The sequence below is a fragment of the Cyprinus carpio genome, chromosome B5 (assembly GCF_018340385.1).
Source record: "Cyprinus carpio isolate SPL01 chromosome B5, ASM1834038v1, whole genome shotgun sequence".
Lineage (NCBI taxonomy): Eukaryota > Metazoa > Chordata > Actinopteri > Cypriniformes > Cyprinidae > Cyprinus > Cyprinus carpio.
The window spans coordinates 19,190,901-19,205,630 of record NC_056601.1 but is presented as its reverse complement, the minus strand read 5'-3'; the positions used below and the strand labels follow the sequence as shown (position 1 = coordinate 19,205,630).

General features: G+C 35.9%; 1 protein-coding gene across 11 annotated transcripts in view; it reads left to right on the top strand.

Moving 5' to 3' along the window:
- The window catches only part of LOC109062459 (potassium channel subfamily T member 1-like), an 80,324-nt gene that overhangs the window by 58,667 nt on the left and 6,927 nt on the right, over positions 1–14,730 (top strand). For 6 of the 11 annotated variants that reach the window (XM_042724742.1, XM_042724739.1, XM_042724738.1 and 3 more), the window contains 14 exons: positions 1,359–1,467; positions 1,861–2,010; positions 3,947–4,182; positions 4,565–4,585; positions 5,431–5,643; positions 6,868–6,974; positions 7,653–7,825; positions 8,305–8,376; positions 8,468–8,602; positions 8,769–8,880; positions 9,472–9,573; positions 10,512–10,595; positions 11,704–11,832; positions 13,270–13,561. In XM_042724742.1, the coding sequence (XP_042580676.1) occupies positions 1,359–1,467; positions 1,861–2,010; positions 3,947–4,182; positions 4,565–4,585; positions 5,431–5,643; positions 6,868–6,974; positions 7,653–7,825; positions 8,305–8,376; positions 8,468–8,602; positions 8,769–8,880; positions 9,472–9,573; positions 10,512–10,595; positions 11,704–11,832; positions 13,270–13,561 (1,935 nt within the window). Of the gene's footprint in view, positions 1–1,358; positions 1,468–1,860; positions 2,011–3,946; positions 4,183–4,564; positions 4,586–5,430; positions 5,647–6,867; positions 6,975–7,652; positions 7,826–8,304; positions 8,377–8,467; positions 8,603–8,768; positions 8,881–9,471; positions 9,574–10,511; positions 10,596–11,703; positions 11,833–13,269; positions 13,562–14,730 lie in introns of those variants that run through there. The other 5 variants (XM_042724744.1, XM_042724737.1, XM_042724743.1 and 2 more) reach the window with 3 other exon arrangements.

Sequence of the window (14,730 nt, the reverse complement as noted above, 5' to 3'; positions counted from 1 at the left end):
GTAATGAACCAGGCTGGGAGTTTTTAAAAGCCTCAGGAATCTTTTGCAGGTGTTTAGTGTTAATTAGTTGATTCAAATGATTAGGTTAATAGCTCGTTTAGAGAACCTTTTCATGATATGCTAATTTTTTGAGATAGGAATTTTGGGTTTTCATGAGCTGTATGCCAAAATCATCAGTATTAAAACAATAAAAGACCTGAAATATTTCAGTTGGTGTGCAATGAATCTAAAATATATGAAAGTTTAATTTTTATCATTACATTATGAAAAATAATGAACTTTTTCACAATATGCTAATTTTTTGAGAAGGACCTGTATATGTGTATATATCTATATATATATATATATATATATATATATATATATATATATATATATATATATATATATAATATAATATAATATAATATAATATAATATAATATAATATTATATATATATATATATATATATATATATATATATATATATATATATATATTTATATTTATATATACTAAAAACGACAAAAACACAACATCTATTTTGCATATATTTTGTCACTAAATGTACAATTGAGTTGACAGATTTCATAGAAAATCATGTAGTGTATCATGGTCACAGACTCTAATTTTTTAGCTTCAGACTCTGATTCCATCCAGCTGGAGGATATCAGACATGTTTGATATTTTGAGTCGATTTAAGAACACGCATTGTTTTCATTTGTCACGTGTCTCCAAGCAAAACATGCAAACTCTGCATGATTTTTGACTTTAAAGTCTGGTAGTGTGTGATCCTCCTCAGTCACTGTATGATGCCCAGTATTTTAAGATCTGTTCAGTTTTTAAAAGTTATGTAGTGTATTCCAGCCTTAATTTCAAAAGTGTCTGCTTGTAATGAAACCAATTTGAGCTGAATGAATAAGATAACCGAATCAACTCTGGGTGCCAAAGCTGTGTGATGAAGTTGACGTTATGTTGATTAGTGATCTGGAGTGGTAAAGTTGGATTTATGTTAGTTTTTTTTAAGTACTGAGATTAGGGCAGTTCACTTGTGTGGTGAAACTGAGGTGGTTTTAGTGTCATAGTGTCTCCAAATTTCACAAGAATGACGTTGTCGTAGAAGTGTTTATAGAATTCAGCAGGGAGTCCATCTGTGCCTGGTGCTTTATCATTTGAGAGCTGTTTCTTTGAAATACATTCCTTTTTAAGGGAACATCAATATTTAATATTTGTTCATTCACGGTTGTGATCCAGTTTGATTTGATAAGTATGAAATGAATATTTGGTCAAAGTCATAACAACCAGTGCATGACTATATTAGATTACATTACATTATAAATTCTCACACAAATGATGTGTCGGTATTTTGTTTGTTAGATCATGTGGTGTGTGAGGAGGAGTTCAAGTATGCCATGCTGGCCCTCAACTGTGTGTGTCCAGCCACTTCCACACTGGTCACACTCCTGGTGCACACGTCTCGTGGACAGTGAGTATTGATGTCTCCCTTTTTTCCCTGACACTGATCAAAGAGAAGCGTTTTCTCAAATGCTGTTTGTTTTATTGAAGGATTTAATAATGAATAATGGCACCTCACATAACCTTTCCAGTTCTGTGATCCTTAACAATTAATAGTGTCACAAATAATTACTCAGGGCAGATTTGTGAGGAGAGCCGATCAATGCCATTAAACTTCCTGTGATCATTTCCCAGAGGAAGACTGACCATGGATTCACCTGAATTTGCTGAGATTTTATATATATAATATATGTATAAAGAAAACTCAAATATTCTCACAATAACAGTAATATCACATTTGCTGAAACAAGGTTTGGAGTGTGATCTTTGTGCTTGTGTTTGACCTGTCTGCTTGGGGTTTCAGGGAGGGACAGATGTCTCCAGAACAGTGGCAGAGGACTTATGGCCGTTGTTCTGGGAATGAAGTTTACCACATTCGTCTGATGGACAGCAAGTTCTTTGGCGAATATGACGGGAAGAGTTTTACTTATGCCTCCTTCCATGCACATAAAAAGTGAGTGACTGTGGAACATTTACTTCGAGCTGCACAATTTACTATTGGGATGCATGTGAAGTGATTTATTTATAAACCCTCCTTAAAAAAAAAAACCTCAGCTGTCAGCTGACTGAGCATGCTGGTATTTTGTGCATTTTCGTGATTTTTTTTTTTATTACTGTAATACTGTTGCCACTCTGCAAACCGCTGTTTTCATTTTACACCCTTTTAATGATAACTTTAAACCACACTCCATATATACTCTACTGTTCAAAAGTTTGGGGTGGGTAAGATTTTTTAATATTTTAAGTCTCTTATGCTGACCAAAGCTGCATTTATTTGATTAAAAAATATTAAAAACTGTAATATTGTAAAATATTTTAATGTATTTTTAAATGTAATTTACTCCTGTGATGCAAAGCTGAATTTTCAGCAGCTTTTGTTTTGTTTAATATTTTTGTGAAAACTGATACTTTTTTCCCCAGAATTCTTTCATGAATAGAAAGTTTAAAAGAACCGCATTTAGTGGAAATAGAAATCTTTTGTTACAATGTAAAAGTCTTTACTGTCACTTTTGATTAATTTAATACATCCTTGCTTAATAGAACTATTTGGGGCAGATTTACTATCAGCTTGCGCCAGCGCAAACCGTAATTTGGTGTTAGAAAACTGTCAGGATTTACTAAAGACACGCAATGAGAAATTAGTTCTGAAAAGATGTGGACAGTTATTTTTGTGAATCACCTTATTGAATATGCGTTTGTGGGGGTTTCCCTTTTGATTGGTAAATTTATGGGAGGAGAGTATTTAAATGAATCACACAATTTACTAAGATTTGTGCCATTATTTAACGCCCCAAAAAGCATGTCTTAAAGCAGGCGGTAATTTGCGCTGCTCTTGGTAGATTGTGCTGGTCATTATGGAAATGCTAGTATGTCCTGTTTAGTAAATCTGGCCCTTTATGTCTTAAAAAAAGAAAGAAAAATAAATTTACTGACCCCATACTTTTAAACAGTAGTGTATATATCAGGTAGTTCACAGTCTATTCACCACTTTGCTCAGCCTGTTATGGCTTAATTTCATTTGCATAATAATGGTCAATTGCACTTTATTACCACGTGTACTTCCATTGCATCATAATGTTTTACTTCACGTGATATATTACTATATGCATTTCACTGGCTCTGTACTTGTACTCTACAGAATTTCAATAAAACTGAATATAATATATTCAAGATCCTCAAAGTATAGCATAAGGGTGTAGATCCTCCCAAATAAAGATCAGTTAGCACTGCAATCTAGTGTGGGCGATATGATCCATAGTCATATCGTCCGCCTGTGAGATCTCTGATACACAGTATTATTGTGCTAATTTAATTATTTACTTAGCTTCATTGCCGGAGAGTGAAGCAATTCCAGCGTAATGCTAAACGCAGCCCTAATGTTAGTGGAATCTATTAAGTTCACATCTTCTTGTCAAGTACCATAGGGATGTCATGTTATAAAATATTTTTAATATGACTGAATTTGTATTTAACATGATTATTTATTCAAACTCAGTTATTCAAACAGCAGTTACAGAAAATGAGCAAAGAACATTTACATTATCAAAGAACATCACTGACTTCAGTCTAGCGCGAGTTTATGCACTTTGATGTATGACAAATGAATCCCTTATACTTAGGTACATCTGCACTTTGTTTGCAATTCACGAGAGCAGGATTCAGTCTGCATGCACTTGCACTGAACAACAAAACTCGGGTGTTTTAGCGATGACTCATCTGAATGCCTCGGATTGGCCATTCATAAAGTGAACAGAATTGTGTGTGATTGGTTATAACGCGCAACAAGAAATATGATGGAACAAACTATTGTCTATCTGGCACAACCCTACTGCAATTCCTTTCTCTCTTAAAACACCAAGTTAAACACACCAAAATCATCTGTTCCTTAGGTATGGCGTTTGCCTAATCGGCACAAAGAGAGAAGACAATAAGAGCATACTTCTGAACCCAGGCCCTCGCCACATCATGTCTGCCACAGACACCTGCTACTACATCAACATCACTAAAGAGGAGAACTCTGCCTTCATCTTCAAACAGGAGGAGAAGCACAGCAAAGGGCTGTCGGCCACCGGCGTGTATGACGCCCCCTCTCGCCTCCCGGTGCAGAGCATCATCGCAAGCATGGGTGAGGGAACAGATAGTAGTGTCTACCTGATGAAGTGATGTAACTAAAAGAAATCTTAATGAGCCTAATGAGTTTCTTGCGCTGTGTAATTTCTGTGCCACTAGCAGCACCAAGCGGAAATCCAAAAATGATGACTGATTTAAACATTAGTGGTGTTGTTATTGTTACATAACACAGTCTAAACAAATGGAGCACAAGTTTTAATTTGTTTACATCAGTGCAGCCCGAGGGTTGGTTTCCATATGGATGCCATATGCCAGTTAGTGGTATGAGTGTAACATTCAGAAACAACATTGTCAGGGTGAATTTATCAAAATAAAGAAGTTTGAAGTCATGCTCATGATAAAATATACTTTCTTTCATTGTTTTTCCTTTGTTGAAGTTGATCAGTCTACTTCATATGGTAAGTCGGAGCATGTGGTTTAGAGACACATAAGACATCATTCGTGGATGTCTGTGTAAATGTTAACATTTACAGAAACCTCTCTCCTTCATTCCTGTTATTCTGTGGAACTCAAAAGCTCAAGGCTTTTGTCCTGCAAGCTTTTTACCTAGACAATGAAGTTTTTTCCTCGATTGGGCTTAAAAACTGCTTTTGCATGTGTAAAATATCCCTGGCCTACTCTCTACTGTAATTATTTATATATATGGAATTAGTTCATTATGTTTCTTCACTGATTTGTTTTCACAACTGCTCTTTATATTTTGCAAAGGAACAGTTTTCTGCATAATAGCAGAATTTCCCTTCAGAACATTTTCTTCCCTTCAGCATTTTTAAATGAAACCTCACGGTGCTTAAAGATTTTGGTTGCAAAGCACTGATTTGAAATGTGCAAATCAGTCTTCATTCATAAAAAGCAATAAATCAGGGTTGAGGTCAACATCAGTGTGTTTAAGAAATATTTATATTTATATAAAAATATTTAAATATTTATACCATCTACTGTATAGGTAGGCTAATTTGCCTAGTAATTTACTCATGATTTTTCATTTTATTCATTGTGCTGATGGAAATGAACTGGAATTGACCTCCATTCTGAGTCATCAAAAATTGATGTTCATCACTCAGTATTTCTTTGGCCACTTTCATTGCACTGAAAATAGCACAAAAGCAATTGACATTTCAGATCAGACAGTTTTTGGATTGTGTCATCGGTGGACACATCAGTTTTCTCACACCACACTTTCCCAAAGCTTGCCCAAAGAGGAAAATCCCAGCTCTCTAGGCTCATTTGTTTTGCATTACAGGAACTGTGGCCATTGACCTGCAGAACCCAGATCCCCCGGCTGACAGCAGTAAACTGGCCCTGCCCACCGAGAACGGAGCTGGGAGTCGTAGACCCAGCATTGCCCCTGTGCTGGAGATCGCTGATTCCTCTGCAATCCTGCCTTGTGATCTTCTCAGTGACCCCTCAGAAGATGAGACCATCCAATTGGATGAGGAAGGAGCACCAGCCTTAGAGTAAATACCATTTTAAAAGTACAAAATCGCTGTGATTTCTCAGAGAAACCATGATAGAATCATTTGTCTTTGACTTTTTAAAGAGCCAGCAAATGTGAAACACATGAGCCTTAAATCAAGTCTCATGTGGATAGCTGTGCTACTGCTTTCCTAAGCAGCCCATTTTTAACTGGAAGACAATAAAATGATAAATAAAATATTCATGTACAGCACCAGGAAAACCCTGTACACTTACACTTCTGTTCAAAAGTTTGGGGTCGCTAAGATTGTTTTAAAAGTTAAAGGTCTTTTCTGCTTACCAAGGGAAAAAAAGAAATATTATTACAATTTAAAATGACTGTTTTCAATTTGAATGTATTTAAAATGTAATTTATTCCTGTGATGGCAAAGCTGAATTTTCAGCAGTCATTACTCCACTTTTCAGTGTCACATGGTCCTTCAGAAATCATTCTGATCAGCTGCTTAAGAAACATTTATTATTGTCAGTGTTAAAAACAGTTGTGCTTCTTAATGTTGTGAAACTGTTATACATTTTTTTCAGGATTCTTTGATGAAAAGAAAATGACAAAGAACAGCATATAAGTCAAATAGAAATTTTATTAAGTTATAAATGTCTTTACTGACACTTCTACTGACATCAATTTAATGCATCCTTGCTGAATAAAACTTAATTTTTTTATGTTACCTCTATGACTTCTAGTTATTTCTTAACTGTGCGCTCTCTCTAGTGAGATTGTTGAATTACATTTTATAGCTTTCAGGAAGATCAGATGAACCTTAAATGTATTAGTTGCTATCAGCATTTCAGCGGTCATTCTGCAGAATAATTACAGCGTTTGCTTATGTCAGTCAGAGCCGGAGGAGACATGGACTGATTCTCTCTCTCTGTCTCTCTCTCACACGCACACACACACACACACACACACACACACACACTATTGATAAAGACTAAATCTCTTACAGAACAGCCCTGAGTCGCCGCAGGACTCCTGTATTTTCTAATGCTTTCTCTGGTGAGCAGAGTGCTCTGCTGTACTGAGCTGCTGATTCTTCAGTGCTCTCACAGTGCCATCTACTGATCATTTACATGCAATGCTTTCAAAAATAAAGCCTTTGTAGACTGATTGATGTCAGTCAATAGTCCATGTGCTGTATATGCATTAATAAATAGAATTATTCATTGTAATTAATACTCATACTTGTTACATTTTATATCCTTTTTCAGTGTATTAAAGGCTATCCTCCAAACTCCCCTTACATTGGAAGCTCCCCAACTCTTTGTCACCTTTTGCAACAAAAGGCGCCATTTTGTTGCCTACGACTTGACAAGGTGAGTGTCTAACTCTTAATTCACCCTTAAATACTGAAAGCGATTCAGCTCAATCCATTGCTGTGGCATAGTTTGATGAAAGTGAAATTGTGAAGTTTTTACTGACTTATTAGGAATGCTAGTATATTTATATGGAGGGATTTAACAGTCTGAATTTATTAATTTGTCATGCATTTTAGCAATAAATACATAAAAGTACAAAGAACTGGGTATCATGTAATTTTTCAGGTCACTTTTCATTTTACATAAAAACATTTCACACACCATATTTATTTGAACTCACTTTTCATTATGCTTATACAGTATTTACTGAATGTATGATGACGTCATGATGTTTTCAATTTAATGATATAATGATGTTGTCCACTGTATTTAATTTTTTATATCATGTATTTCAAATCATATTTCCTGAAGTTTTTCATTTTGTGGCATATTGTCTTTACATTTTACGTGAAAAAAATATGTATTCCATGCATTATTTATTTATTGCAACATTCTATGATGCATTTAAGAACATTTGTGTGTGTGTGTGTGTGTGTGTGTGTGTGTGTGTGTGTGTGTGTGTGTGTGTGTGTGTGTGTGTGTGTGCATTTACATATAATGCCTTCATACATTTAGAGCTGATATCTGTATCATTTATTTCGGTCCATTAAACATTCGACTTGTTTTTGATTGCAGGGTTGTCAGCACAGTAGCTTTGAAGATGCCAAGGCATATGGTTTCAAAAACAAGTTGATTATCGTTTCTGCTGAGACAGCGGGAAATGGCCTGTACAACTTCATAGTGCCGCTGCGTGCCTATTACCGACCCCGGAAGGAGCTGAATCCCATTGTGCTGCTGCTGGATAATCCGTGAGCGAGCTGCCTCATCAGTTTTTCAACCCATGTTACTATTCATGGTGATGACTTTAGACTTCGAAAGCCAGTCGAAAGCATTGCTTAACCCGACTTTACAACTTAAAAATACTTCCAGGCATATTTGCATAAAAAACAAATCTCAGTTCACACTCTGTCATGTATTAGATGGAAATCCTTATGTATTATATTGCTCTCTAATGCTAAATGCTTTCAAAAGTGTATTCTTCCTTTCAGTAATGCAAAATAGTGTACAGTTGTCGTCACATTGTAGAATCTTCCTCAGAGTTTCCATGGCAACTCTGAGATGTGTCAAAATCCTTTTTGCAATTACCTGCTTATGTATTTTGCGCAAGCTTTTACCCTGAGAATACATTTTTATAAGGTTGTTTGCCAGTGCCAAACCTTTAAGAACTTTATAACTGCAGCTGTGAGTGGATTAGCACTTTCAAACTGCTCTTCCCCTCCATTTCCAGGCCTGATAATCATTTTCTTGAAGCCATCTGCTGTTTCCCTATGGTGTACTACATGGCTGGTACCATTGACAAGTAGGTCTTTAAACATTTCACTGCACAAACACAACCCGAAATGGGTTTTAGTCTGGTCTGAATGGTCCATTTGTGCTGGTTTCTGTCATAGTTTAGATAACCTGCTGCAGTGTGGCATCATCTACGCTGATAACCTGGTGGTGGTGGATAAGGAGAGCACGATGAGTGCAGAGGAAGACTACATGGCAGATGCTAAAACCATAGTCAACGTGCAGACCATGTTCAGGTACGTTTTATCCTCTAACAGCAAATCGTGTGCATTTATCTTCAAGCTGATGTCTTTCTCTACATTAGCTGAAAATGGCATTAGGTACTAATTACTTTGTTGGCCGAGTTTTTCCTGCAAAACTTCATTTCCGTCTTTGTTCTCCTGTTGTTGTGTCCTCTACTAGGTTGTTTCCTAGTCTCAGCATAATCACTGAGCTAACCCATCCTTCTAATATGAGATTCATGCAGTTTCGTGCCAAAGACTGCTACTCCTTGGCTCTCTCCAAACTTGAAAAGGTGTCATATCTTAACAACCACACCATTTCACTTAACATCTAGGTCCAAAAGTCTGAGATGTTTTGAATTTTTAGGATTTATTATTTCAGTCATTGTAAATTATATTGATGATAACAGTGTGTAAAGTTGAATAAAAAAATATAATGAATTTGAGAATGATTCAAGCCCCATGGACTCCATTAGTTTGTGTAAAGCCTTATATCAAATGATCTAGAAATAGGACAGATATAATAATAATAAATAATTTAAATTATTTGTTGTTCATTTCTTTGTTTAATTTTTTTTATATTTTTTATTTCCAGGTTTAAATTTGATTTTGAGTTTCAGACTTTTGGATTCCAATTATAATTTATAATTATTCTTTCTTGCAAGTAAACAATTTAACTACTCTAACCAGGCATAACATTAGCATACTACATTTCAGACTTTTCTATGATATGAAATAACTTCGCTTGAATGCTACAGGTTTATTATGACATGATGCATTAGGAATCTTTCTGAGTGATTGCCAGATGGTCTCAAAACCTCTAAATCATCAGCAGTGAAACGAGCCATTAATCTTTTGTTGTGCTCTTTTTCCCTTTCCTCCAGATAGAGAGAGATAAGGGCTCTAATCTGGCATTCATGTTCCGCCTCCCATTCGCCGCAGGCAGAGTGTTCAGTATTAGTATGCTGGATACTCTTCTTTACCAGGTGAGAAATAAATAGATCAGATGCAACTTCTGCTAATCCTCCACCAAGATATGAAAAATATGGCGCCACCTTGTGGCACTCTAATATCTATGAATATATATTATATACAGTACACTACAGTTCAAAACATTTGGGTGTTAGTAAGTTTTTATTTTTAAAGAATTGAATCCTATTATTCAGCAAGGACCAATTAAATTGATCAAACGTGACAATAACATATATGATTTGTATTTAAAATAAATGTTGTTCTTTTGAACTATTCATCTAATAATGCATCAAATTTTAGTTTGCAGAATAACAGTTTTTAGCATTGATAATGCTAAATATATTTCTTGAGCACAAAATCAGCATCTAAGTATGATTTCTGAAGGATCATGTGACATGATCATTTAACACTGATAATATATTTCTTAAGGGAAAAAAAAAAGTCTTTTCAACCCCAAACTTGTGAACAGTAGTGTATGTATGAACAGTATGTATATGGCATAATTGATTCATATTGATTCAAAAGGAGGGCTGAAAATTACAGTATTTGTCAATCAAAATCATTAAGATAAATTCAGCCAATGTTAAAGATAAACTCAGGTTCAGCTTGATGTGTCATTGTCCCTCCTGCATTAAAATAAATGTAATATGTATTTGTGTGTGTGTATGTGTGTGTGTATGTATGTATGTATGTTATGTGTAGTGCATTTTTTGTTTCTCCACACATTTGATGCTCAAAACTAAAGGCAGATTTTCACCTCTCTGTGCAGTAGATAGAAACAGAGTACCTTGAGTGGCATTTGCAGTAGACTGTGATTCTGCTTTGCTCCCCTCAGGCACTGAGTCTCTGTTGAGTCTTTATTGATTGTGATTGTGAGTGTGAGGTCTGAAGATCATCTGTGTGCTTTCTGGGGACTGTTTCTGTGTTTATGTAGTTTCTGTTTATCCTCTAGTCTTTTGTGAAGGACTATATGATTCTCATTGCAAGACTCCTGCTCGGTCTAGACTCCACCCCGGGCTCCGGCTACCTCTGTGCTGTAAGTGTAAACACAATCAAAAACACACCCACACACCCACAGCAGCCAGTATGTCTGGCATTATTGCATGCCATTGTTTTGCATACATTATGCAAGCAATTGTTTCAGTTAAAATGCATAAAGCTGGTTATTTGACCTTGTCCACCCACAAATCTGTTGCTGCTGTCAGTGGTGTTAAAATGAGGCAGATGGTGTAAAAATATCATTAAGTTTTAAAGGCTCAGTTGTATGATATGATGGGCAATATGGGTGATATGATTTTTCACCGCTTTTTATTTTCTTTATTTAAAATTATTAATATTTAATGTGCCCCATTATGGGTTATGAAAGGTTCATATTTTGGTTTTGCATGCATGCAAGGTCAAAAAAACACTTTTTTGTTGTATTATAATATGCATTTATTTTTACTTTAATTGCTCAAAGACTCCCAAACGATTCGCCCAACGATTCATTTTTCCAAACCCCTCCTTTGCGTGATGCTAATCTGTGGTGATTGGTCTGATTGGTCAATTTGATTTTCATTTAATCTTGCCTGTAATTCCTAATAAATCAGCATTTGTGAGCACAGTGCTGCTTTTTTATGGTTTTATGCAGCAAACATGCAGAGTGAACCGGTATATATATCCCACGGGGGAAGCCCCGCCACAAATAGAGAGTCTGTGGGTTGTTGTAGCAGTCTTCAGTAATGACGGGGACACAACACAAGGTTGGGGCTGTATTGCTGTGGTATTACTGTAATGAACTTAAAAAAATAAAATAAATAACTTTAACCATTGATTCTTCACAGCCTCATCCTTAGGCAGTAAATTGGGATTCATTTTAAAAACAACTCGTTTAAATGATTCAGAGTCGACTCTTTCTTTTGAGAGACAATAATTTTATACACGGTGCACCTTCAGATTTAAAACTTTGCAGGATGTTTTTATTCACTTGGAGCTGTGTTACACGCTAAATGAAAGGTAATTTTCAAAAATCCATAATGGGGCACTTTAATAGATATAAAAAAGCTATACATAATTACTCATTACTGGTTTTTGAATTTAGTTTAGTTTAGTAAAATATGGCCTGAATGTTTCTTAATAATCTTCACCCTTCACTTTTGAAACAGATGAAGGTAACGGAAGAGGACTTATGGATCCGGACGTACGGAAGACTATTCCAGAAGCTGTGTTCATCCAGCTCAGAAATTCCCATTGGGATATACCGCACTGAATCTCACATTTTCTGCTCCTCAGGGGTAAGATGAGATAAAGAGGAAGAGATCAGAGAGTTCAGACACGGCTGAATACACTCATTTTAAACACTTCATCCAGCTCCAGATGCTTGCACAGCAGATACGATCTGTAACTGTGCCTTTACTTAAAGTGACCTTATTATGGGCAATGAAAGGTTCATATTTTGGTTTTGGGAGTCCCCAATAATAGGTTGACATGCATGCAAAGTCAAAAACACTTTCATTTTCTTATAATATGCATTTATTTTTACCTTACTTGCTCAACAACTCCCAAATGATTGCTCAATGCTTCATTTTTCCAAACCCCTCAGATGCTAATCTGCGTGATTGGTCTGATTGGTCAATTTCATTTTCATTTCATCTTGCCTGTAATGCCTGATAAAGCAGAGTTTGTGAGCGGAGTGCTGCTTTGTGTACAGCGTTTCCAGGGAAACAGCTATTTTACTGCTCCAAAAGCGGTACCTAGTGGCAAAGAATGAATTTGCATTTTCATTCAGACCAATGCAAAAAGAACAAGTGGGCGGGCAATATGCTAATGTTTCATGTTGACTTCAGCTTGGGATTTGTTTTAAAAACGACTCATTTTAATGATTCAGAGTCGACTCTTTCTTGAGAGACAATAACTTTATACACGGTGCACTTTCAGATTTAAAACTTTGCATGATGTTTTCATTCACTTAGAGCTGTATTACACACTGCATGAAAGGTAATTTAAAAAAATCCATAATAGGGGCACATTAAGGAGGTTTGCAAGCAGGTAAGAATACTTCTCCCCATTCCTCAACTACATTGTCATATGTTAATGTAATGGTGCTGTTTCAGCTGTTTGTTTTCTGTCCAACATCCATTACTTTCACTCAGTCTTGTGCTGCTGATCTGTATAATTTGTTAATAAATACTATGTTAGGGTGACCAAACGTGCCATTTTCCCAGGACACGTCCTGGCCAGGATTTCTATATTGCCTAAAATAACCACGTTTTGGCTTTGTTTGCGCTGTGCAGACCAATTGTTGTATGACAAAGTACCGTGAGAGCTCTAGAGAGCAGACGGCTTCTTGTGCTTTTGAATCGCTCTCATGGTACTTCGATGTCATACACTGATAGGTATGCTCAGTGCTGCTTCAAGTCCAATACAAATATGTACACGTATTTGCATTGCTTTGACTGTTCTCTGTAGATCCCACCTTCTCACGCACCACGACTGGTCGATTACATAAATATTAAATTAAATGTAGACAAGGCTAATGGCATACTGTCAGTAGATGAATTAGAGTCAGCTAAAAATATGTGTGTAATTACTTCAGAGTAAAGTTGTTCAGCTGCTAATAAACTGGTACATAAAAAGGTAAAATATAATGTCTTCAGCCAGCAGACAATGAAATGTCGGCGTGCCACTTAAACACTGTTAACCTATTGACAACCTGTTTCCATGCTGAGCAGTCTCAGGTGTCTGTGGAGGACAGTGAGGACCCGCGGGAGCGCAGGGAATCCTGGAAAGAGAAAACCGCCCACAGAAACTCCACAGGGAGCGACCAATCAGAGCACCCACTTCTGCGGAAGAAGAGCATGCAGTGGGCGAGACGGCTGAGCAGAAAAAGCACCAAAATGCCCAGTCGAGCTGAACGCATCAATCAACAGCGGCTGAACCTGTACCGACGCTCAGAGAGACAGGAGCTGTCAGAGCTGGTGAAGAACCGCATGAAGCACTTAGGGTTGCCCACTGTGGGATACGGTGAGTTTGACAAGGGGAAGTGAGTATTTCTATTCGTACCTATGAAAATACTGAAGCTACAGAACCCCTTACATTGATGTCTTTTTGCTATAGTTCGTTATTATAAATGTACTCAGCTGGAGATCAGTTTTCACAGTGTTTCTCTTTGTAAATCATATAATACCGTCCCCTTGTGTCCCCTGCATCAATAAGTATTTATCTAAAAAAAAAAAAAGTCCTTTATCAGGGGTCACAGGAAACCGAAATATAGATTATTCTATATTTTTATATAACATATTTTTAATGTTTCTTTAGGAAAAATATTTGTTTTGTTTTATAGATCTACACTGGGGTCCAAAGGTACTTATATTATGCATTATTTTCTAATTCTAAACCATCTTTACATCCAAATTATGTAACTGACATACTGTTATCTTAAATTGTTCAAGCTCCATGAAATCCATAAGTTTGGGTCAAAGCTACTGATCATGTTCTCCAGTATGATTTGAGATGATACAAACAACATCTTCAACTCCAGAGGAAGCAAGAACATCTGACCTTATGTATGAAGAGTCACATAATCACAAATGTATCTACTTAACATTATCAGTAATCCAAAAACATGTAGAATCTTACATTCTATCTTAATTTTGCATCATACTATTTATTTGTTATATTTTGTTTTTATTTAATTGACCAATATTCCAAAACTTATTTTCAGAGATTAACAAAGATTTCTTAATACTCTTAAACCTTTGGACCTTACTGTATATCATAGATGTTCTTAAGAAGAAAGATTTCCTGTATTATAACAGGTGGGTTTATAGTGTCATAATGAATACCTTTTATTGTTGAAGGATGTTTTGTGTGCCTTGCATTGTTGTTTATTCTATTCACTTTTCTAGAAACTTTGCTCACTTTCTATTCTCTATGTTGCAAAAAAAGCCCTGAGAAATACTGTTGAAAACTGAAGATGAAGTGTATTTTTTCATGTCAAAACTACTTCCTGACTCATCTTACACAGACATGTATGCACTTTATCTTTAAAAATGAGATGTAAACCATAGTGTTCTGTTATTGATGCCATTTTAAATAACTATAACAGATATAAACCTTAGCAGTCGTAATAGTGTAAAGTATTTTGAGAATGTGTTTTTTGCATGGTGATTTTTTCTTGATCTTTCTCTTTA